The sequence below is a fragment of the Paramisgurnus dabryanus genome, chromosome 21, assembly GCF_030506205.2.
Source record: "Paramisgurnus dabryanus chromosome 21, PD_genome_1.1, whole genome shotgun sequence".
NCBI lineage: Eukaryota > Metazoa > Chordata > Actinopteri > Cypriniformes > Cobitidae > Paramisgurnus > Paramisgurnus dabryanus.
In genome coordinates this window covers 13,291,817-13,316,912 of record NC_133357.1, presented here as the reverse complement: position 1 = coordinate 13,316,912, position 25,096 = coordinate 13,291,817, and the positions used below count along the sequence as shown (strand labels likewise).

General features: G+C 39.8%; 1 protein-coding gene across 3 annotated transcripts in view; it reads right to left on the bottom strand.

Moving 5' to 3' along the window:
• LOC135775472 (mucin-5AC) overlaps positions 1-22,015 on the bottom strand; it is a 36,800-nt gene extending 14,785 nt beyond the window's left edge. The window contains exons 1-20 of one of the 3 annotated variants that reach the window (XM_065285708.1): positions 21,939-22,015; positions 21,682-21,726; positions 21,583-21,613; positions 21,469-21,495; positions 21,163-21,334; positions 20,959-21,062; positions 20,331-20,502; positions 20,119-20,216; positions 19,858-20,029; positions 19,637-19,740; positions 18,664-18,835; positions 18,449-18,546; positions 18,192-18,363; positions 17,965-18,068; positions 16,899-17,070; positions 16,687-16,784; positions 16,421-16,592; positions 16,199-16,302; positions 15,897-16,068; positions 13,581-15,763 (exon numbers count right to left, since the gene is read on the bottom strand). In XM_065285708.1, the coding sequence (XP_065141780.1) occupies positions 15,661-15,763; positions 15,897-16,068; positions 16,199-16,302; positions 16,421-16,592; positions 16,687-16,784; positions 16,899-17,070; positions 17,965-18,068; positions 18,192-18,363; positions 18,449-18,546; positions 18,664-18,835; positions 19,637-19,740; positions 19,858-20,029; positions 20,119-20,216; positions 20,331-20,502; positions 20,959-21,062; positions 21,163-21,334; positions 21,469-21,495; positions 21,583-21,613; positions 21,682-21,693 (2,259 nt within the window). In that variant the 5' untranslated portion in view covers positions 21,694-21,726; positions 21,939-22,015 and the 3' untranslated portion in view covers positions 13,581-15,660. Of the gene's footprint in view, positions 1-13,580; positions 15,764-15,896; positions 16,069-16,198; positions 16,303-16,420; positions 16,593-16,686; positions 16,785-16,898; positions 17,071-17,964; positions 18,069-18,191; positions 18,364-18,448; positions 18,547-18,663; positions 18,836-19,636; positions 19,741-19,857; positions 20,030-20,118; positions 20,217-20,330; positions 20,503-20,958; positions 21,063-21,162; positions 21,335-21,468; positions 21,496-21,582; positions 21,614-21,681; positions 21,727-21,938 lie in introns of those variants that run through there. The other 2 variants (XM_065285706.2, XM_065285705.2) reach the window with 2 other exon arrangements.
• Between the last annotated feature and the right edge of the window lie 3,081 nt (positions 22,016-25,096).

Here is a 25,096-nt window from a genome sequence, read left to right as displayed (position 1 = left end):
CCAGCTTGCAAATATCTGGAAATAAAATATATATTTAGAGACTTATTTTTAAGTATGGAAAGATGCAAAAGCAATGACATACCTTGGCGATCATTTCTCAGCCTTTTCAGCGTTGAGTAGCACTTAAATAAAAATTAACATTTATTCATTCACACCATTATTACTGTGAGTAAGATCACATGAAGACAAAAAAATAAACGAACACAACCTTCATCCAAAAAAACTGCCAATATATTCAGCTTTGAACAACCTACCTGCAAAGCTGCTTTAAAAACTATGTGCAGATATACCAGGACAAAAAAGCATTTTGTAGTTCACTTCCTCATCTCATTTACCTCCAGCACTCCAGCCATCTCTACCCCACTTAACACCTGTCAAGTATGTCCTGGCTCTTATTTCATACACTTTAAATAGGAGTCAGAGGTTCCAACAGGGAATTTCAGAATCCACATTTTAACAATTAAGATGTCTTTAGTAGAGTGTGGACTTTATCAAAGACATGGGTGCCCAAACTCGGTCCTGGAAGGCCGGGGTTCTGCAGAGTTTGCAGGACACCAGCACCCCTGACCTAAGACTTTGATTTTAAGAGAAGAAATATCACTTATCAATGAATATATTAATCTTATTGCATTTGATGTGACAGCCATAATGTCAATGAAGTATATGGATTAAGCCAGTGGTTCTCAACGTTATTCCTGGAGGCCCACTGCTCTGCACATTTTGTATGTCTCCCTTCCTTAACACACCTGATTCAAATCATCAGCTCAATAGCAGAGATCTCCGTGAACTGAACTGAGGCCGGTAGATAAGAGAGACATGCAAAATGTGCAAAGCAGTGGGCCTCCAGTTAAGAAACACTGGACCTGATCTCACAAATTTCCGTGGCATAGTCACGGAATTTTTTGCTCATTTTCCCGTGGCATTCTCACGGATCTCCGCATATTTCCGTGGCCCTGCCACAGACTTTCTTTTCCGTGGCATTCTCACGGATTGGTTACTGAACTGTTTTGTCCTATTTTCTTACTATTGTCGCTTCGTTTTAGGGTTAGATTTACATAAAATGACATCCCTACCCAAACCCAACTCTAACCCCAACGTCAGGCAACAATTGATTAAAGTTAAGAAAATATAAAAGAATACATCAGAAAAAAAAAGTATAAACCAATAGTTAAAGTGACATACTAACGCAAACACCAAATCTAACCCTAAACCGCAGCAAAAATGGTTTGAAAATAGGAAAAAGCAGTTGAGTAACCAATCCATGTGAATGCCACGGAAAAGAAAGTCCGTGGCAGGGCCACAGAAATATGCGGAGATCCGTGAGAATGCCACAGAAAAATATGCAAAAATTTCCGTGACTATCCCACAGAACTTTGTGAGATTATGTTGTTAAGCAATAAAGGACTAGACAATCAAACAAAAGACACCATTTATTCAGGCCTATCCACCTTTTTAAAGTATATCAAATACTTCATTATATCAAATAGTTCATTATATCAAATAGTTCATAATACCAAATAGTTCTTGTGAAAGCTATATTACCTGTGCCTGGAGGGTCTGGAATGATCCAGAAGCATAGGGGGCTGAAGCTGATGTTGCACTGCTTTATTGGAAAATTGGAATAGTCCAATTGTGCTTCATGGGGATTACAAGTAACCTTAATGATATTTGATTAATGATATACAGCGTAACTATTGAATATTTATTTGTTTTGACTAACATTTATATATATTTCAAATTTTAGTTTAATGTTACATTTATTCCAGAGGCATGTTGTTTTTGTTATGTGTATTGTAAAAATATTGCCCCCCTCCTCTCCTGTTTGTACAATGGTACTGATCATTTTCTTAATTAAATTAAGTGTGTTTTTAGGTGTGAGTCATGAGGTATGATGAAGTCAAACATACCTATCGGACTAAAACAGGACTCATGACAAGAATATGTGGACCAAAGTATATTGGGAAATAACTAGAATTAGAAGATTGTAGTAATGCAACATTAAGATGCAAGCTGCTGTATAAACCCAATAAGGGTATGAGTCATGCTGCCCTGGTTATTGCCTTGCTATTTATGGTTCTTTGACTATTGATTGGAGAAACAAAGCTTTTCAAAGCTTTGAATCAATTGAACCAATTGTTTCGAAAAATGAAACACTGTTTCGCTCAAAACACTTAAATATATTGTCACTGTGCCTCCTGTGTGAGCGCAAACATGTCCCATAATTGTTTCTGGGATTGCTCCTGTAAAGGGGAACCTAGTAACATTGCCGCAACATTTACGGAATGTGTCCTGTGTGAACAAAAGGCAGAAACGATGCTTTAAGGGGAACGCGGTATTTTGTACTATGGTACTGATCATTTTCTTAATTAAATTAAGTGTGTTTGTTGGTGTAAGTCATGAGGTGTGCACAGCGCCGCATGATGTCAAACATACCTATCGGACTAAAACAGGACTCATGACAAGAATATGTGGACCAAAGTATATTGGGAAATAACTATAATTAGAAGATTGTAGTAATGCAACATTAAGATGCAAGCTGCTGTTAAAACCCAATGAAGTATGAGTCATGCTGCCCTGGTTATTGCCTTGCTATTTATGGTCCTTTGACTATTGATTGGAGAAACAAAGCTTTTCGAAGCTTTGAATCAATTGAACCAATTGCTTCCAAAAATTAAACATTGTTTCGCTCAAAACACTTGAATAATATATTATCAGTGTGCCTCCTGTGTGAGCGCAAACATGTCCCGTAATTGTTTCTGGGATTGCTTCTGTAAAGGGGAACCTAGTAACATTGCCGCAACATTTACGGAATGTGTCCTGTGTGAACAAAAGGCAGAAACGATGCTTTAAGGGGAACGCAGTATTTTGTACTATGGTACTGATCATTTTCTTAATTAAATTAAGTGTGTTTGTTGGTGTAAGTCATGAGGTGTGCACAGCGCCGCATGATGTCAAACACACCTATCGGACTAAAACAGGACTCATGACAAGAATATGTGGACCAAAGTATATTGGGAAATAACTAGAACTATAATATTGTAGTAATGCAACATTAAGATGCAAGCTGCTGTTAAAACCCAATAAGGGTATGAGTCATGCTGCCCTGGTTATTGACTTGCTATTTATGTTCCTTTGACTATTGATTGGAGAAACAAAGCTTTTCGAAGTGTCACAGGTCAGAGCAGACCACCACTATCGTGAGTCGCGCTCCTCCCTCTGTTTCCACCTCGAGGAGGTCCCAAAACACCCCAATGACCAGACAGACAAGAAGTATAAAATTTAACAAGGTTTATTAATTAAAACAGGGAAAAGGGAAGAGGAAGGGATTCTTAAAAGGGCAGCTTCTGGAACTTGGAAGACTGAAGGGATGGTCCGAGTCGCTTCTGAGTCACACGTGGACTGCAGGTAAGTATTCCCAGCTTTCTTTCTTCTCATCTCACACGTGAACTACAGGTAAGTATTCCAGACTCCTTTTCCTGAACTCACAGGAGGATGTACAAATAAGTACACAGGTGAGTACACTGGGCTTTCAGCTTTGGGCATACAGGAAGTATACAAATGAGTACACTGGGCCTGTAGCTTTGGGCGTACAGGGAGTATGCAGGTGAGTACACTGGGCTTGTAGCTTTGGGGCGTACAGGAGGTATACAGGTGAGTACACAGGGCTTTTAGCTTTGGGCGTACATGAGGTATGCAGGTGAGTACACTGGGCTTGTAGCTTTAGGCATACAGGGGGTATACAGGTAAGTACACTGGGCTTTTAGCTTTGGGCGTACAGGGAGTATACAGGTGAGTACACTGGGCTTGTAGCTTTGGGCGTACAGAAGGTACACAGGTGAGTACACTGGGCTTTTAGCTTTTGGGCTTACAGGGGGTGGTCTCCCACCGATCACTCTGTTTACCCTTTCCTTGATGTCGGTTATCTCTCACCAATACTCGCTCTCCTGGAAGCAGGGGAGCATATCAGGCCGTCCGATCGTACAGCCTCTTACTCTTATCTGTGGCAGTCTGTATCCGCTTGGTCACTTGTTCGTAGGCGAAGTGGAGTCGCTGATGGTGGCGACCCACCCACTCCGTTAGACTCAAGTTCTCCTCGGCCGCAGCCATCCCCAGCACCAGGTCGGTTGGTAATCGTACATGCCTGCCAAACATCAGGTTAGTCGGGGCATACCCCATGGTACTGTGCACACTATTATTGTACGCCTGTACCAGTGTCGGAAGGGTACTCACTCAGTCACTTTAATGTCCTTGGTCTAAAGTGCCCAGCAAGCCCAACAAGGTCTGGTTGAACCGTTCACATCCCCTGTTCCCCTGAGGATGGTATGATGTAGTGTGGGTTTTCGTGCATCTGTACAACTGACACAGCTCCTTAATCACCCGGGACTCGAAATTCGGCCCCTGATTGGAGTGCAGAAACTCTGGGCACCCAAACTGTTGGAAGATGGCTCTCCACAAGGCAGTGGCGGTGGTTTTGGCGGTCTGGTCCAGGGTTGGCCCAAGCATACTTGGTAAACAAGTCGGTGATTACTAGGATATTTTGGTAGCGGTCCATTGGCCTGTCCAAAGTCAAGAAATCCATAGCCACGATGTGAAGAGGGGCCTTGGCCTGTATCTGGACCATCGGGGCTCTAACCTCCTTCATGGTTTTAAACAAAGTACAGCGAGGACATGCTTGAATGAACAAACTGATGGACGCCTCCATCCCTGGCCAATAGAAATGCCTACGTAGTAGAGACACTGTCTTCTCCTGCCCCTTGTTACGTTCCCAGGAACGTATACTTTATTTTTCCTTTTTATGATTGTTAATGTGGTTGTGTATCTGTGGGTATTGTGTATGTGTGTGGTTTTTCTCTTTGTCTCCCACCAGGTGAGAGGAGAGAGAGAGTGTGCTCTGATTGCTGTCGCCACCTGCAACTCATTTGGCCTGAGCGTGCAACACCTTAAGAGAGCAGCAGCGAAAGACTCTGGGGCAGCCTCCTAAGCATGTTGAATCCTCCTTGCTGAACACCACAGTTGTACTTTTATAGTTGTTGGAGTATTTTGACTCTTCATTATATTGTGTTGTACTATCTGGCTGGTTGTAGCCCTTTAGTGGAACAACTTTAATTTTACACCTTGAACTCTGGAATCTTTAGGGAGGTGGGTGCCCGCTTATTCCTTTTTTGTAATATGTTTTCTCCTGTTTTTCTTCTAGTCAGGGAGGTAGAGTATACTTTTGTTGTTTATTTCATTTTCTGTTGCTAGCTTAGCAGTTACACATCTAACTAGTCAGAGGGTCATTTTTGTTTGTTATTTTGGGCTTTCCCCCTCCTGAATTTTTGTCTGCCTCCTTATCTTAATTTTTTAACTGAGAAAAGAGCTCCAAACAATAAAATACTTCTCAGTTTACCTTTTTGTGTTTAGTGACTCTTACCTGCCCATACACTATTATTTTTTTCAATTTGCTGTTACTTTAAGATTCATCTCCTAGACTGCCACTTTAACTAAGAACGTAACACCCTGGTGTCCTAACTGGGCATGGTACGCCATCAGCAAGGCTTGCTCCTGCCCCTAACTTTGCTGTCTGTAAATGAACAAGAGGCTGGGTGAAATCCGCATAGACCAGGATTGGAGCTTTTTTTGGAGCCGCTGGAATGCCAGCTCGCACTCAGGATTCCAGGAAAAAGATGGAGACCCATGGCCTTGGGGGCGCCCAGTCCCGGCCAGAAGTTGGTTCAGGGGTTTGGCAATCTTTGAAAAATACTTGATAAACCATCGATAATAACCCACAAAGCCCAAGAAAGACCTGACTTGCCGTACCGTCTTGGGGACACCCCATTCTTGCACCGCCGACACTTTCCCCCGATCTACGGAGACTCCAGAAGCACTCACACAGTGGCCCAAAAAGTGGCCCACTTCCCTCCGTAGTAGATGACACATCTCTGGATGTAATACCTTGACCAGATGCTGCAAGTGGAACTGGAAGTCTGGGGAATAGACAATGACATTGTCCAGGTATACCAGTGTAGACTCCGACAACTGACTGCCTAGACACCGCTGCATGAGCCGCTGGAACGTGGCGGGGCGTTACAAAGGCCAAAGGGCATCCAGTCCCACTCAAATAATCCGAAGGGGGTCGTAAAGGCAGTCTTCTCCCTGTCTGCCTCTTCTACCTGTACCTGCCAATACCCACTCGCCAGATCTAAAGTGGAGTACCAGGCCAACCGAGTTAAACTGGCAAGGCAGTCCTCGATCCTCGAAAGTGGGAAAGCATCCTTTTTGGTCACATGATTCAGTTTTAGATAGTCTACGCCAAACCTCCAGGCTCCTGTCTTCTTTTGCACCAAGACGATGGGGGCTGCCCAGGGACTACTGCTCTCTCGGACGATACCCCGATCTAACATCCCCTGTAACAGGGTACGGACTTCGGAATACAAGGTAGGTGGTATAGGTCGATACCTCTCACGACTGGGGCCGCCATCTCCAGTGGGGATCCGATGTTTCACAACGTTTGTGCATCCGTAGTCCTCGTCATGTGCAGAGAATATATGCTGCCACTTAGTCAGAAGTTCCTGTAGTTTGCGTGTCTGGGCCTCCTCCAGCCCTTCTCCCCGTAGGGACTCACCTAACAGGTAGGCTGGCATCTCCTCCTCAGCCTTCTCCAGGGGCGAGTCTGCTTGCGTCAGCACCACCTCAACCACGGTGGGACATATCTGTCGGAAACTGACATCTCTTTCTTCCCTCACCTGGTGGGACTCTACCATAGTCACCCGGGCTAGCCGTTGGTGATGATGCAAGTGTATTGGATAGGGGTTCTCGTTTCGTACTCTCACGGGGATCCATCCTTGACGGACTACGGCCTGGTATAATTGTCTCTCGTCCTCTGATATTATAATGAGTATGATCAGGGCCGGCGCCACCTATAGGCAGAGTAGGCAATTGCCTAGGGCCTCGAGCTTAGAGGTGGGGCCTCCATAGCCATAAAACGCGAATACACCAATCAGGATGGACAGCAACAAGTGTCTTTTTTTCTATTGGCTATAAATGAATTGTCACTCACCTGTAGTGAAACCACTTATGTGGGTCCCGCAGCTCCCGCCCTCTGAACGTAAGATAATATAGATATGCAAAAAGTCAATGATATATGATGGCGCCTAAACGAGTGCATCCTTCGGGGGCTGCTTAGCGAAAGGCAAAGCAGGCACGCAAAGAAAGTGCAGTGCGTGATGAAGGTATGTGATTTGTCATCATCTTTTGAAGTAATTTGTAATGTAACCTGTGCCAAATCCGGATCATTCGCTTAATGACTTTGCCGGTTTAATCTGACTGAGGCGACCGTTGTAACGCGTCCACTCGAGACTTTCAGACGTGATGAAATTGCGCATATAAAACATCGCGTCAGGAACTGATTTGCATTATATTACAGTAAATAAATTTGAGTTCAAAGACAAGGAGAAAATACAATAAAGTATGTTTAATTGTTTCAAATATCTGTATATTGTAAATAAGCTACGCTGTTGTTTAGTTGCTCAAACATACTACATTTTTAAATCAATAAATACATAATAATCATAAGCATATTTCTTTAAAAACAAACTGTTCTTTTTGCTTAGTTTGTCCGTTTCACTTTCACTACCAGTTTATTTGTGTATATATAATGTGTTTAATGTATTGCAATGGCATAATGTGGCAATACTAAATCATTGTTTTTTATGGGAAATCCTGTTCATACCCAGATAGAAAATAACTATAAAGGCACTGATGTTTATGAACTAATGTGATGTCCAGCAAGTGTACTTCTGTAAATGTAATGTTGTTCTGTATAGATGTTTTCCTTATTCTGTGTTATTGCAAAATAAATAAATTACTGAACAAATTAAAGCAAAACTACTACTAAAATCCTGGCTTACTTAAATGCTTACTCGTTTTAAAATGATAATAACCAGTTACAGACTTAAAGTTTTAATAATTTTGAAGTACATGTCATAACTTACTGTACTAAAGTTTATTTTTACTCTGTAGAAAACAATTTAGACGTTCTCATGACATTACTGGTACACTTTTTAAAATATGTTGTAGGATCAATGATGAGGTTTTTGAAGAACACTGGAGAGTCAGGTAAACAACAGGGCAAAGAGAGAGAGGAGCAACATAGTGATTGTGAGGAAGAACAAATACAGGGAAAAGAGAGAGAAGAGCAAGAGAGAGTTCGTGAAGAAACACAAATACAGGGAAAAGAGAGAGAAGAGCAAGAAAGTGTTTGTGATGAGACACAAATACAGGGAAAAGAGAGAGGAGAGCAAGAGAGTGTTTGTGAGGAGACACAAATACAGGGAAAAGAGAGAGAAGAGCAAGAAAGTGTTTGTGAAGAAACACAAATACAGGGCAAAGACAGAGACAAAGAGAGTAAAGGGCCAGAGAATAGACTTAAAGGGAGCAGTAGTGAAATACTGAAAGAATCTGCAGGAGACGATGCCACACCTGGAACATCAGCAAATAGTGAAATATCAAGCACAGTACCAGAAGCTCAACCTATTGATGAAGCCTTGTGGCCTGACACAATTGCACAAAGTTTCAAAGCAGAGGCAGTACGCAGAGGACCATTTAAAGTCAAAGAAAGTTATGTTTTTCCAAAAAACACAGATGGACGGTCTTTTCACCACAGTCTGTTTTATAGAAAAATGCCTAATGGTGAAAGAGTCAAAAGGTCATGGTTGTTATATTCAGAAATAAATGATGCAGTTTTTTGTTTCAGTTGCAAACTTTTCTCTACTCAAGTAATTAAGCTCATTAAAGGAGGATTAAAAGATTGGAAGAACATCCACACCATCCTGCGCAGCCATGAGAACAGTTCTGATCATATATGCACCATGCAGAAGTGGAGAGAATTTGAGTTGCGCTCTGCAACAGGTCAAACCATAGACCAGAGGCAGATGACCCTCTTGGAGAAAGAAAGACAGAGGTGGCGAAATGTTCTTACAAGACACTTAGCAATAATACAATCTCTTGCTGAGAGAAATCTTGGATTCAGGGGATCTTCAGACAAACTCAATGTTTCTGATAATGGTCATTTCTTAAAGGAAGTGGAGCTCCTAGCAAAGTTTGACCCAGTAATGCAGGAGCACTTGGCAAAAATCAAAGATGGGAGTACACACACACACTACTTAGGGAAAGATATACAAAATGAGCTACTGAATCTGATGAGTAGTCAGCTAATCAAAGAAATAGTTGCAAAAATCCACACTGCAAAGTACTTTTCAATAATCCTTGATTGTACACCAGACATTAGCCACCAGGAACAGATGTCTGTCATTATACACATCGTGGAACTACAGCCAGAGCCAGAAATTAAAGAACATTTTCTGGGATTCTTGGTTGTGGAGGAGACAACTGGCAAAAATTTGTCAACAGTGATCCTAAATAAGCTAAAGGACCTTCAGATTGACTTTATGGATTGTCGAGGTCAGTCATATGACAATGGATCCAATATGAAGGGCAAGAAGCAAGGTGTACAAGCCAGGCTGCTGGAAAAGAACCCTAGAGCCCTGTTTGTCCCATGTGGGGCACACACATTAAATCTGGTCCTGGCAGATGCTGCAAGAGCTTCAAAGGATGCTGTTGGATTCTTTGGACATCTGCAGAAGCTATTTAACTTTTTTTCATCATCCACTCAGAGATGGTCTATTTTGAAAAAACACGTAGACCTCACTCTTAAATCATGGAGTGACACAAGGTGGGAGAGCAGATTACAAAGTGTTCAGGCTGTCAGGTTCCAGGTAGCCCAAATCAGGGAAGCACTTCTAGAAGTACGTCAGAGTTTGTCTGACCCTGTTTCTAAGGTGGAGGCCCAAGCGCTTGTTGAAGAACTGGGATCTTATCGCTTTTTGATTTGTTCTGTTGTGTGGTATGACATTCTGACACTTGTCAACCAAGTCAATAAGCTTTTTCAGTCATCCACTATGCAACTGGATGTTGCTTCAAACCTAATTAATTCCACCAAAGCAGCACTTTCACAGTACAGGACCTCTGGCTTTGCCGCAGCACAAGCAACTGCAAAGGATCTTTGTGAGGAGATGAATATAGAGGCAGTTCTTGTACAGAAAAGACTCCGAACCACCAAGAAGCAGTTCTCTTATGAGGCTGCTGATGAACCCCTACATTATGCACTACGGAACTTGAAGTAACTTTTTTCAACACAGTTGTGGATGTAGCCCTTAATTCTCTTGAGGAGAGATTTCAGAGCATGGATAATGTCAGGGACACTTTTGGTATTCTTTTGAATTTTAATGATGTTTCATCCATGTCAAGAGGTACAGTGAAAAAACACTGTGAAGACATTGAGAAGGCACTCAGCAAGGAAGGAGATGCAGATATCTCTGGAATAGAATTGGCCGAGGAGATCCTCAACCTTCCACCATTACCATCAAAAAACACAGCCATGGAGCTTTTGAAATTTCTTCACCAGAAACAACTGCAGGACATTTATCCAAATCTCTGGATCGCACTCAGAATTTCAGTTACCCTGCCAGTAACTGTAGCAGGTGCTGAGAGAAGCTTTTCCAAATTAAAGCTTATAAAAACATATCTGCGATCCACAATGAATCAGGAACGGCTTAGTGGACTTGCTTTAATTAGCATTAACAGAGAACTTGCACGGCAGATTTCTTATGAATCAGTTATTGATGACTTTGCTTCAACAAAAAGCAGAAGAGTGCCTTTGTACGTGGTCTTTGCCATTTTTTCCTCCTTAACAAAGGAGCTAGAGATGGTCCAGATGGCTTCTCATTCTTTATTTGTTTAAGATTATTTGATTCTTTAATTTAAATTGTTTTAGTGTTCGTTAAATTAAAGTGTACATGTAAACAAAAAACATACAGTTCTTGTATGTGTGCACATATATTAGTGAAAATGTACAAATAGTAATAAAAGATATATAATAAAAAGGTTAAGAACCATATTTTTTCTGGTGCTTTGTGTTTATTCATAAAAAGTGGAAGAAATGAGTGGTGCAGGGGGCCTCCAACATAAATTTTGCCTAGGGCCTCCAAATGTCTAGAACCGGCCCTGAGTATGATTTAAAAGTAATAAAATATTACATTCATTCACACTTCATAGGCAACTCATCACACTGACAGGTTTTAAACCATCACATCTTTAAAGCATAGTTTTTATCCCACAATATATGAAGAGTTTCGTTGCTAAACGAGATAAATCCATTTTTTTACATTTTTGTCAAAACAAGTTTATGTTATCATGTTATTATTTTGTTTTATGGTGCTACTTAGCTGTATTTAAGTTATGAAGGTTTAAATCAAAACAAACCAACTGCAGTTGAATTGATATTAATTCCGAGTGGACACTTTATTAATGAGGAGGTTCTGCTCGGAGAAACGCCGCCTGCCGCTGTACTGACAGGAGGGAAGGGAGAGACGACAGCGCTGCCTCCACTCAATTACCGTAGGTTCAAAGTCTGCGTGCGTGCGTGCGTGTGTGTGCGCGCCCGCGCGCACGTGTCTCATGGCAATGCATATCCCTGACTGCTTTAAAATGCAATGTTTGAGAGATGCCTCTAGATTTATGGATATTCATAAAATTGCTTCTATATGTACTGTGGTGTAGGCTATAGGCTGGTATTATATTGCTGATGGTTATGTTTAACGTGATGATTACGTGCTGCGCGAATAGAGTATATATTATTATAAGTATACGTACTGTAGGCTAATAATAAGTGTGCCCTCCCATGCATTTCATATGCCCCCCTTATGACTGAGGTCTGGCGACGGGTCTGACTTACCATCAGATAAACCCTGAACTCTGGGTTGATCAACCCCAAACTTGCTTACTCTGGGTATGTCGGTTCCAAAACATAGTTTAAAAGGTAGTTCAATCAACCCGCTGAAAGTAACCCAGAGTTAACGCGTGCTCACGGTAACAACATAAAGGCATTGTCAATGGATCACAGATTTCACGAGTCACCATGGAAACGTCAGATAACTTAGAAGTTTTTAAATGAGAAATAACATTATAAACCAATAGTTTCTGGCAAAATCAACGTTTTATAATGTTATATAAGTCCGTGATTACAAAACAGGTCAAATTAATTAATTAATTAATTAATACGGACCTATTTTACCCCATTTAAGTCCAATATTATACGTGTCTCAACGAAAATACACATTATTTAAATATATTAATTATATTGAATTAGATTTTTCTCTTACAAAAATTAACAATGGTTTTACTACAGTTAAAAAAAAAACATGGTTACAGTAAAACCATGGTAACCAAAAAATAACCATGGTTTTGACAACCAATGAAACCATGGTTAATTTTCATAAGAATTGTGGCACATAAAGTGCATAAATCTGACATAAGGCTTATTTACAGTTTTTTTTTATATGATTGTGTTGTGTATGCATAAAATGCACTATGATTATATTCACTACATTGTACTTATTTCACTTCTGCTACTTTGGGTGACCCTGTTTAGTTTTTTGACTTTCCACACTGTATCATCATTTTTAACATTTACTGATAGCTGATAGATTAATGCACCCTCTTTTAATATTTTCAATAATTTTGTGTAATGCTTTTCAGTACACTACACTAAAAATTATCATTCATTTGCATTGGACGATTAGGATCTGCTGTGACAAAAGTGAAGAATAGAAATGTTACATGAGTGCTCATAGTAACATGTTCTAAAATGTCCTGTATTATCTAATATAACCAAATATCTCAATTTCCCTTTGGCTCAAAAATGATAGCTCAGGAAAGCACAAAAGGCCAATTTAAAAGAAAAAAAGGTGATTTAGAAAAAGACCAACTATAGATCAAATGTAGAGAGGGGGCTAAGGATCTGAAGTGCATGTTTAAGAAATAAATATTATACTATGAAAAAAATATTTATAATTTCATTTCATTGTGTACATGATTCTTACTGATAATAGAAAATATCTGACCACTATGCCATGTCTGTGATTCAATGGTGTTTCATCTAATGAAGTCTGAGCTTCACCTGTGTCACTCTGTGGGTCAGTGTTAAATCGTGCCTGTGCATCATGGGTGTCATATTGTGGGTCATGCACATATCAGAGACTGCAGGCAGGGGTAACTTCTGTCCCTCAGTAATTATTATTATGATAGGCATCATGTGTTTCTATTTGTTATACCCATTTACTGTAACATTGCCACATTGTCACTTAAGTAACATATATGAAGATTTCTGGCTCAATAATGACAATGTATTTGATCACACATTTATTAGAACTTTAGATTCATCTCAAATTATCTAGTAAGTGAAAGATGAGGTTATTTATGAATTGACAAAATTGATATGGAAATGTACTTTATTGTTAACATTTATTAACTGATGGAATTGTGTTTCATACATCCACTGATATTTGGAGATATATTAATAATGAACTTAATTAAATGTATAGTATTTAGTCCGAACACAAATATGAATCAATTTTTATTAATAATGGACATAATTAAATGTATAGTAATTAGTTCAATCACAAATATCAATCCATGTTATTAAAAAAAAGTTTCTTTAAAGAAAATATCATACATTTTTCATACAAGACAGCAATAAATATTCGCGATTGTAAATGTAATAAAATAAATGCTTTAACATTGTAATATTATGCGAAATATATGCTTCCACGCCTGCTGCAAGCTCATCATAAGTACACGCATGCGCAGACATCCTCCGGAGCCTCGTTTTATTAACTAAAATGAACTTACCCTGCAACATAACCTGCTCCGGAGCAGGTTATCTTCAGAGAGTCAGTTGCTATGGTTACTTACATAACCCGAAAGTTACCTTCGTTTTTGGAACCGAAAGCAGAGGTTATCCGCTTACTTACTCCTAAACTTACCCGGGTAAGTCACATAACCTGCTTTCTGGAATACACCCCTGGTCTCCACACCAGAGACAAAATAAAACGATCCAGCCCCGGACACCAGATCACGTCAGAAATATAAGTTTACTTTGTTAAAGTATCTGTCAGATACAAGGCTGATCAATCGTTGCTAGAGGAGAGCATAAACAGAGTCGTGAGAGACGGAGGTTTTAGATGATAAAATAGAACAGAGTTTTATTGATGGACAGTTTAGTTTCAGTTGCATATGCCTCAATGTTCAAACCTCGTCTACCCAGGAATACAGCATGCACTGTTATATTACAATTGCCCAGCTGAAACATCCCTTAGACCTTGAGCTTCCATAAACATTCTGCTTATCTATCTCTGTTTACACACAGACAGAACAGCTCTATGAAACTTAACCACCATGGAATTAAGACAATGTGAAATATAGAAATAGAATGAATGAATTAATAATATTATAAAATATAGAAAAACAATAATGAATAAAAAACAATAATGTAACAACAAAAATGATAATAATAAAATTGATAATGATAAAATAATATTAAATAATCAAATAAACAATTATATGGATAACTAATGATTATAAAATGATGTAAATAAATGATTAGGAATAAACTAAAAAACACAATAATAAAAACATTCTGCACGTGAGGATCTAAGGTAGGATCATTCACAACTGTTACTTTACTACTGCTAAAATCCTGATTTTTAAATTCGACATCGTCTGACAAAATCACAATAGATTTACATGTATTGTGTACAGGGATGCCGCTGAGAGCTTCATTTACTTTTGCTAGCAGTTTAAAAATTAAAATAAATTTAAATGGTAATCATGAAAAATTTTGCGGTGTTGATTCTGTGGCGCACAAATAAATCAATGTATGGGAAACACTGCAATTACCATCCAAATGGTGCTAAACTCATTAACTTCAGCTGCTTGCTTACCTTTTTCGCTGTATAAAAACACGGATCAGGGACGACGCAGGGGGGTGAAGCTAACTGTGGGCTGCTGCCGCTCCTGCCCTCGGGCACGGATGAAAGTGAACCCAAGTAGTTTGTTAGTTTAGGAATTTTGCATCCCTTTTCTGCCTTTCAGGTTATCCATTTGAAAATATCATTTTATACACAATATAGTTTTCTAATGAAATAAATTCACATATTAGCACAATTGTGTTTCTGTCTACAAGTTTCTAATTTCAACATACCTCTTTAAAATAACAGATATTTAAGAATATAAACATTTAATGGGTTTGAAGTCCTGTACATGAGTGGTTCTCAAACTGAGGGGGGCCCCAGCTTAAGACATTTGATCAAATATTATATTAATTGTTCATAAATTCTGTGTAATTAAAAGCTCAGACAAAATAAGTCTACTAACCAACAGCACTACATTGTAAAATGTAATATGTTTTGTTTAATTTAAATTTTAAGTTTTGGAATGTTTTGTCAAATTTTCTTTGGGGGGGGGCATGAAGGGATGCCACTGATGAACCACTGCTGTACATGACTTCATTTGAAGTGAATGGTTATTTTAAAACAATTAGTTAAGTGAATTGCAAAAATAAGTGTCACATGAAACATTTATGTCATTGTCACTCCAGAAATAAAGTTGTGAAAGTTTTGCATTTCATAACATACCCTGTACCACAATATACAGTAATCTAGGGAAAAAAATCTATGAAGCATAGCAATGCAAATAAACATTTAAAAAATGTATTTTGATTTCATTATGGTTATTTTAAGCAGTGTTTTGTAAATTGTGGCAATTCATTTAGTATGCAGAAATTTAGCAGACACTCTTTGGACATGTGAAGCGGACCTTGTAGTCCTGACAGACGCCTCCAATCTGCTTTGTATTCATGCAGCTAAACCCCTGTAATGGATCATATCTGCAGAATAAGAGCAGGTACTTGTTAGTTTAAAAACTGGAAGTGTGTCTAAAACAGAGCAAAATTATTTTGTGATATGGGCACAGTGCCTCATATTATTCATTTTGAACTAATATTATATTGGTAACCATACACTTCAAAGTTGTTTCCAGTTGGCATTACTGTGGTCCCGCTAATGGTTGCGACCTGAATAGCAATTGGTTGAGGGCAGGCCTGTTGTGGATTTTCAGCTAGAATATCTACCAGGGTCTCAAAGTCTCCAACACCACTAGGGTCATCCCGGTCTATCCAGGGTTTCCTACAAACTAAAATGTAATGTCTCATAAGATGAAATATTAGATCAATGTTACAATGTTTTTTGTAAAAGAATCTTAAAGATGTATCTTCAAAGCACAGCATTACCACATAAAAACATGCTATGACAATGTCACCTACTTGAGCAAAATGAATCGGGGCAGAGAAAGCGCACTTTATAATCGTCACACTGCACACCTCCTTGTTCTGAATTCACACAGGCAAACCCAGAGATAGCATTATACCTTTAGAAGATACACAATAACATCACAATGATCTTGACATTCAATAGTCAAAATGTAACTTGTTACCAGAAGTCCAGTTTACATGCTTTGTGGAGAAACAAGTTATTTTTACACTTACACTTGGAAGATGTTTCCAGTTTGAGAAGCTTGTAGGCCAGCGACAGTCTGAGCCTCTATTCCGATTGGATTCTGACATATCAACCCAGGATTTTCATTGAGAAGATCAGACAAATATTCAAAGTCTCCATTTCCACTGGGATCATCACGGTCAAACCAACGAGTTACACACTCTGATAAATATAAATGCAGATTAATACAAAAAAGTAAACACACAAAACAAGCAGATCCGAGTACATTTAATAAACCACATTTTAGGATACTAACTTGTTTGGCAAAAACTTCGTGGACAAGTGAAACGAACCCTGTAGTCCTGACATGACAAATTCCCATTTACACAGGAAAAGCCCTGTAGAGGGTCAAATCTACAGAAAAATCAACAGCATTAAAGCATTTACTTTGTTGTACAAAGAACTTGAAATATTATATATAAAAGGATTTTTCTTTAATGACCATAATGACTTAAACGTTAAACATACGTTTGAAAAATGCTTGAAGTCTGCTGTATCTGGATCCCACTAAGGGTTGTGACCTCAATTGCGATAGGTTGAGGGCAGACCAGTAGTGGGTATTCTATCTGAATATGATCGAGGGTCTCAAAGTCTCCAACGCCGTCAGGGTTATCACGGTCTATCCATGGTGTCCTACAGCCTGATGGAGAAGGAGACCAGCTTAAACATTTTACAATCTCATTAAAATGTTGTGTGTTACACATTACAATACATTATACTGAATCAGGGATGGATTATGGAGATGATGTGCCCTGGGCACGGATGTCTCAAAGGCCCCCCTTTACCAATTTTTTGGGCAACAGCGTTGCATATGCACAGGGCTCAAGTGTTGGTTCGCCTCTGCCTGTATGCCCCATCTTACAGGATTAACAATGGCACTAATACGCGGGGAGAGAACGCACAGAATATTCTGTACTTTCACACCACAAATTGGTTTATTTATATCTCACCAGTAATCTGTCAACATACAACATACTCAATCAAAAAGATCGCCCGGTTGCATGAAAGTCCTTAAGCTAAGAAATCCCTTAAATATAAGGTTAAGGTTACCCTTAAAAAATGGGTTGCAAGAAAAACCCTTAAGTGAACCTTAAGGCTGTCAGTAAGTATTTACCCTTAAATTCTAAAGTATTACCTTAAGTTCTGCTATGCGTTGCTACAAAGTCCTTAAATCCCATTTTCCCTTAAAAACTTAAGGGACTATAACAGGTCAAATAAAACGTGACACGAGATGGCTGATTTTATGGTTATTTAAGAAAATGAAGTACCAATGCGCATTTCTAACGATCGAAATCATCCATAGAGAAAAGAGATGCGCATTTATTAGGAAAAAAGCAGTTTGATCGTCCGTCAATCTATTATTTTTCGATAAACGATAAAGGTTTATCCAGGGTTTCCTACAAACTAAAATGTAATGTCTCATAAGATGAAATATTAGATCAATGTTACAATGTTTTTTGTAAAAGAATCTTAAAGATGTGCCTTCAAAGCATGGTATTACCACATAAAAACATGCTATGACAATGTCACCTACTTGAGCAAAATGAATCTGGGCAGAGAAAGCGCACTTTATAATCGTCACACTGCACTGCTCCTTGTTCTGAATTCACACAGGCAAACCCAGAGATAGCATTATACCTTTAGAAGATACACAATGACATCACAATGATCTTGATATTCAATAGTCAAAATGTAACTTTTTACCAGAAGTCCTACTTGTTTACATGCCTTGTGGAGAAACAAGTTTTTTTTTACACTTACACTTGGAAGACGTTTCCAGTTTGAATAACGTGTAGGCCAGAGACGGTCTGAGCCTCTATTCCGATTGGATTCTGACATATCAACCCAGGATATTCTTTGAGAAGATCAGACAAATATTCAAAGTCTCCATTTCCACTGGGATCATCACGGTCAAACCAACGAGTTACACACTCTGATAAATATAAATGCAGATTAATACAAAATGTAAACACAAAACAAGCAAATCCAAGTAATAAACCACATTTTAGGATACTAACTTGTTTGGCAAAAACTTCGTGGGCAAGTGAAACGAACCCTGTAGTCCTTACATGACAATTTCCCATTTACACAGGAAAAGCCCTGTAGAGGGTCATATCTACAGAAAATCAACAGCATTGAAGCATTTACTTTGTTGTACAAGGAACTTGAAATATTATATTAAAAAAAAAGGATTTTTCTGTAATGACCATAATGACTTAAACGTTAAACATACGTTTGAAAAATGCTTGAAGTCTGCTGTATTTGGGTCCCACTAAGGGTTGTGACCTCAATTGCGATAGGTTTAGGGCAGACCTGTAGTGGGTATTCTATCTGAATATGATCGAGGGTCTCAAAGTCTCCAACGCCGTCAGGGTTATCACGGTCTATCCAAGGTGTCCTACAGCCTGATGCATGAGGAGACCAGCTTAAACATTTTACAATCTCATTAAAATGTTGTGTGTTACACATTACAATACATTATACTGAATCAGGGATGGATTATGGAGATGATGTGCCCTGGACACGGATGTCTCAAAGGCCCCCCTTTACCAATTTTTTGGGCAACAGCGTTGCATCTGTATGCACAGGGCTCAAGTGTTGGTTCGCCTCTGCCTGTATGCCCCATCTTACAGGATTAACAATGGCACTAATACGCGGGGAGAGAACGCACAAAATATTCTGTACTTTCACACCACAAATTGGTTTATTTATATCTCACCAGTAATCTGTCAAAATACTCAATCAAAAAGATCGCCCGGTTGCATGAAAGTCCTTAAGCTAAGAAATCCCTTAAATATAAGGTTAAGGTTACCCTTAAAAAATGGGTTGCAAGAAAAACCCTTAAGTGAACCTTAAGGCTGTCAGTAAGCATTTACCCTTAAATTCTAAAGTATTACCTTAAGTTCTGCTATGCGTTGCTACAAAGTCCTTAAGTCCCATTTTCCCTTAAAAACTTAAGGGACTATAACAGGTCAAATAAAACGTGACACGAGATGGCTGATTTTATGGTTATTTAAGAAAATGAAGTACCAACGCGCATTTCTAACGATTGAAATCATCCATAGAGAAAAAAGATGCGCATTTAGTAGGAGAAAAGCGGTTTGATCGTCCGTCAATCTATTATGTTTTTTGTAAAAGAATCTTAAAGATGTGCCTTCAAAGCATGGTATCACCACATAAAAACATGCTATGACAATGTCACCTACTTGAGCAAAATGAATCTGGGCAGAGAAAGCGCACTTTATAATCGTCACACTGCACACCTCCTTGTTCTTCATTCACACAGGCAAACCCAGAGATAGTATTATACCTTTAGAAGATACACATGACATCACAATGATCTTGATATTCAATAGTCAAAATGTAACTTGTTACCAGAAGTCCAGTTTACATGCCTTGTGGAGAAACAAGTTTTTTTTACACTTACACTTGGAAGACGTTTCCAGTTTGAGAAGCTTGTAGGCCAGAGACGGTCTGAGCCTCTATTCCTATTGGATTCTGACATATCAACCCAGGATATTCTTTGAGAAGATCAGACAAATATTCAAAGTCTCCATTTCCACTGGGATCATCACGGTCAAACCAACGAGTTACACACTCTGATAAATATAAATGCAGATTAATACAAAATGTAAACAAAACAAGCAGATCCGAGTACATTTAATAAACCACATTTTAGGATACTAACTTGTTTGGCAAAAACTTCGTGGACAAGTGAAACGAACCCTGTAGTCCTGACATGACAAATTCCCATTTACACAGGAAAAGCCCTGTAGAGGGTCAAATCTACAGAAAATCAACAGCATAAAAGCATTTACTTTGTTGTACAAGGAACTTGAAATATTATATAAAAAAAAGTTTTTTTCTGTAATGACCATAATGACTTAATCTTAAACATACAATTGAAAAATGCTTGAAGTCTGCTGTATCTGGATCCCACTAAGGGTTGTGACCTCAATTGCGATAGGTTGAGGGCAGACCTGTAATGGGTATTCTATCTGAATATGATCAAGGGTCTCAAAGTCTCCAACGCCGTCAGGGTTATCACGGTCTATCCATGGTGTCCTACAGCCTGATGGAGAAGGAGACCAGCTTAAACATTTTACAATCTCATTAAAATGTTGTGTGTTACACATTACAATACATTATACTGAATACTTTATTCTTATTGATTGAGAAATGTTCCACAGGTATGCATTATTTTTCGATAAACACACACTTTATCCAAGTCATGGGTGCCCAAACTCGGTCCTGAAGGGACAGGGTTCTGCAGAGCAACTTCTTTGCAATGTCTGTGGCAATGTTGAACAACCTAAATAATTTCTTAATTTAACACATTTGGCAGACACTTTGATCCAAAACGATTCACAGTGTTTTTTTAGTAAGTGAATTCCCTGGGACTTTTGAATTGCTTACTGAATTCTCTACCAAGTGAGCTACAGGAGCACTGAAAGGTCAGCAAAAAAAGTTACTTTGTTTTATTTGTTAGTTATTATCAGCTGTAGTTATTTTTGCAGTTGTCACTCACTTGAACAAAACTCTTCCGGACAGATAAAGCGCACCTTATAGTCAGCACACTGCCCTCCTCCTTGGGCTGCATTTACACAAGCAAACCCATGGGTGGCATCATATCTTCAAAAGACACAATAGCTTTAATATAGTAGTGAACATTCCACATTTCATTTCTTTACATGATCAGAAACATATGTTGCAATAGCTTTGATACACTTACACTTGAAATACATTTCCTGTTTGAGATGCGGAAAGACCAGAAATGGTCTGAGCTTCTATCCCGATTGGCTTACGACAAATGTACCCAGGGTTAGAAGTCAACAGGTCAGCCAAAAGCTCATAATCTCCCATTCCACTAGGATCATCACGGTCAAACCAACGGGTCGTACACTCTGATGAATACATACAATGATAATAATTACAGAGTCACTGTTTTTAATCCAGATTTCAATTATTTTGGATTTAAAAGTAACTCGTTGACAAGGATACACGATTTAGATTTTTACTGAACAAAGATCATACTTACTTTTAGAGGAGACTGATATATATGCACCTGTGTGTACAATAAAGATCAGATATAGAAACAATGATTTTTATTGCATAAAAACTTTATACTTCAAAAACTGCTTTTCAAACTTACTTGTGGCAAGAATGGCCCAGCATGCAAATATCTGGAAATAAAATATATATTTAGAGATTTATTTTTTAAGTATGAAAAGATGCAAAAGCAATGACATACCTTGGCGATCATTTCTCAGCCTTTTCAGCGTTGAGTAACTAGCAACTAAATAAAAATGAACATTTATTAATTCACACCATTATTACAGTGAGGAAGATCACATGAAGACAAAAAACACTGGATTAAGCAATAAAGGACTAGACAATCGAACAAAGACACCATTTATTCAAGCCTATCCACCTTTTTAAAGTATATCCAATACTTCATTATATCAAATAGTTCATTATATCAAATAGTTCTTGTGAAAGCTATATTACCTGTGCCTGGAGGGTCTGGAATGATCCAGAAGCATAGGGGGCTGAAGCTGATGTTGCACTGCTTTATTGGAAAATTGGAATAGTCCAATTGTGCTTCATGGGGATTACAAGTAACCTTAATGATATTTGATTAATGATATACAGCGCAACTATTGAATATTTATTTGTTTTGACTAACATTTATATATATTTCAAATTTTAATTTAATGTTACATTTATTCCAGAGGCATGTTGTTCTTGTTATGTGTATTGTAAAAATATTGCCCCCCCTTGTTTGTACAATGGTACTGATCATTTTCTTAATTAAATAAGTGTGTTTGTAGGTGTAAGTCATGAGGTATGATGAAGTCAAACATACCTATCGGACTAAAACAGGACTCATGACAACAATATGTGGACCAAAGTATATTGGGAAATAACTATAATTAGAGGATTGTAGTAATGCAACATTAAGATGCAAGCTGCTGTTAAAACCCAATGAAATTTGAGTCATGCTGCCCTGGCTATTGCCTTGCTATTTATGGTCCTTTGACTATTGATTGGAGAAACAAAGCTTTTCGAAGTGTCACAGGTCAGAGCGGACCACCACTATCGTGAGTCGCGCTCCTCCCTCTGTTTCCACCTCGAGGAGGTCCCAAAACACCCCAATGACCAGACAGACAAGAAGTATAAAATTTAACAAGGTTTATTAATTAAAACAGGGAAAAGGGAAGAGGAAGGGATTTTTAAAAGGGCAGCTTCTGGAACTTGGAGGACTGAGGGGATGGTCTGAGTTGCTTCTGACTCACACGTGGACTGCAGGTAAGTATTCCCAGCTTTCTCTCTTCTCGTCTCACACCTGAACTATGGGTAAGTATTCAAGACTCCTTTTCCTGAACTCACAGGAGGACATACAAATAAGTACACAGGTGAGTACACTGGGTTTTCAGCTTTGGGCGTACAGGAGGTATACAAATGAGTACACTGGGCTTGTAGCTTTGGGCGTACAGGAAGTATGCAGGTGAGTACACTGGGCCTGTAGCTTTGGGCGTACAGGATGTATACAAATGAGTACACTGGGCTTGTAGCTTTGGGCGTACAGGAAGTATGCAGGTGAGTACACCGGGCTTGTAGCTTTGGGGCATACAGGAGGTATACAGGTGAGTACACTGGGCTAGTAGCTTTGGGCGTACACAGGTGAGTACACTGGGCTTGTAGCTTTGGGGCGTACAGGAGGTATACAGGTGAGTACACTGGGCTTGTACCTTTGGGCATACAGGAGGTATACAGGAGAGTACACTGGGCTTGTAGCTTTGGGGCGTACAGGAGGTATACAGGTGAGTACACTGGGCTTTTAGCTTTGGGCGTACAGGGAGTATACAGGTGAGTACACTGGGCTTTTAGCTTTTGAGCTTACAGGGAGGATACAGGTGAGTGTTCAGGTGAGTTCAACTTACAGGGAAGCGAGTGGGTGAATACATATGACTTTAGCCCTTCAAGGCTCAGGCGGCCGGAGGAGACGTGTGGGCACACAATAAACTTCTTGTTTTCCACTCACAGGTAGACTTCAGTGAGCGCCCAGGCGTTGACTTCCCAACATCTAGTGGAACAGTCCAACAACGATACGGAGCCCTTGGCTCGGACCTGCAGGCTGGTAACAGAGAGCACACAATTTCCTTCACTAATAGTAGTACTCCAATTGACATACGAGGGGAGATACGACACCTCTATACATAGACAGGACAGGGCAGATGAGAACACAGGGCGATGCTGCTTCAGCTTCTAGACAAGCACACATACCCAAAGAACGGTAGCAATGGAAAGAACCACAACAGTGTGTATGTCGAGGTGGAGGGTCTAACTGTACAGCGTACTACTAGAAAAAGGCCAACCGCTTCAAATCTCCTTCTCTTCAGACAACAGGGTGAGGGGTTTGGACATAGGCTGGCATCTGAAAACACTCAACATGTGTGTAGTTATACAGTACACAAAGACAGCTAGTGGACTTTTCCCACACAACAGGTAATTACAAGCTCTTCCTCTTTCGATACCAAGCACAGTAGCTACAGTCAATCCTTACTTTCCACAGCCGTAGCGCCACACCAGGCGGGGAAGAAGGTTGGACGGGTCCCAGTCGTGAATGTATAGGAAACGGCCGCCCAGTGCCACCACTCAGCTGCTCTCAGACAGGGCTCATTCCTTCGGCCTAGGATGTGATCACTGACAAATACTGACAGCACAGCACTACTATTCTCCAAGTGCACACACTTTAAAAGAATCACCCACCGCACTCCACACACTCACAGTGAGATAAGGTCAGGGTCATAGCTTTGCCCCTGGCTCGGGGTCCTAGAGAGTCGAACGGCTGAGGCAGAGGACGAACACGTGAAAGCGTCAAGGCCACGATCCTTAGGCTCCCCCTTCCTCTCTTCGGCCAGCTCCAGCACATCAACAGGGCCTCAAAACAAACTGGGTGGTCAACAACACTTAATCTGATAGACAGAAATGAACTGGGACGATAGTATTAGCAGTAATGCAAATGGCAATACAATAACAAGGGGAGTTCCAAACGTGACACACTGTTCCTTTAACTGTTTAATACCTCACTCTTCATTACAGATGTCCCATATATCAGAGGGATTGTTCACACAGAATACTCCATTCTCTTCTGTCACTGATTTCTCCCCTTAGCTCCGTTTCCTGTGTCCTTCCAACATACAAGGTTCCTTCAAGACACACAGTCGAATCAATCACAGCACTGCATGAATGAATGATTTAACACTTATCTCTGTCTCCGTTTTCAGCCCAAATCTCCGTCTTAATTCCGCCCAGCCTGTAAATCCACACGGACACCTCTCTCCAAACACACCAGTAGCTTCCACTTCACTCCCAGTGCACGCCGGAATAAAACTTCACGCTTCCGGTTTCCTTGATGCCTTATTTATGGGCCTCCTCTTCCCTACAATGTCCAATCACCGATCGCCACATGCACATAGCACACCTGATCCCTAGTATCCTTGATTTTTTTTCCCTGGAGTCGGTCGGAACCGGCCAGGTGTTACATTGAAGTCGGTCCGGGCGGAACTATTTTCGCCATTTTGGTTCCGCCAGCATAAAGTCACTCCGTGACATCCTCCCCGCCAATCCGTTCTAGTCCCTAGAACGTGGATCTCCAGCCC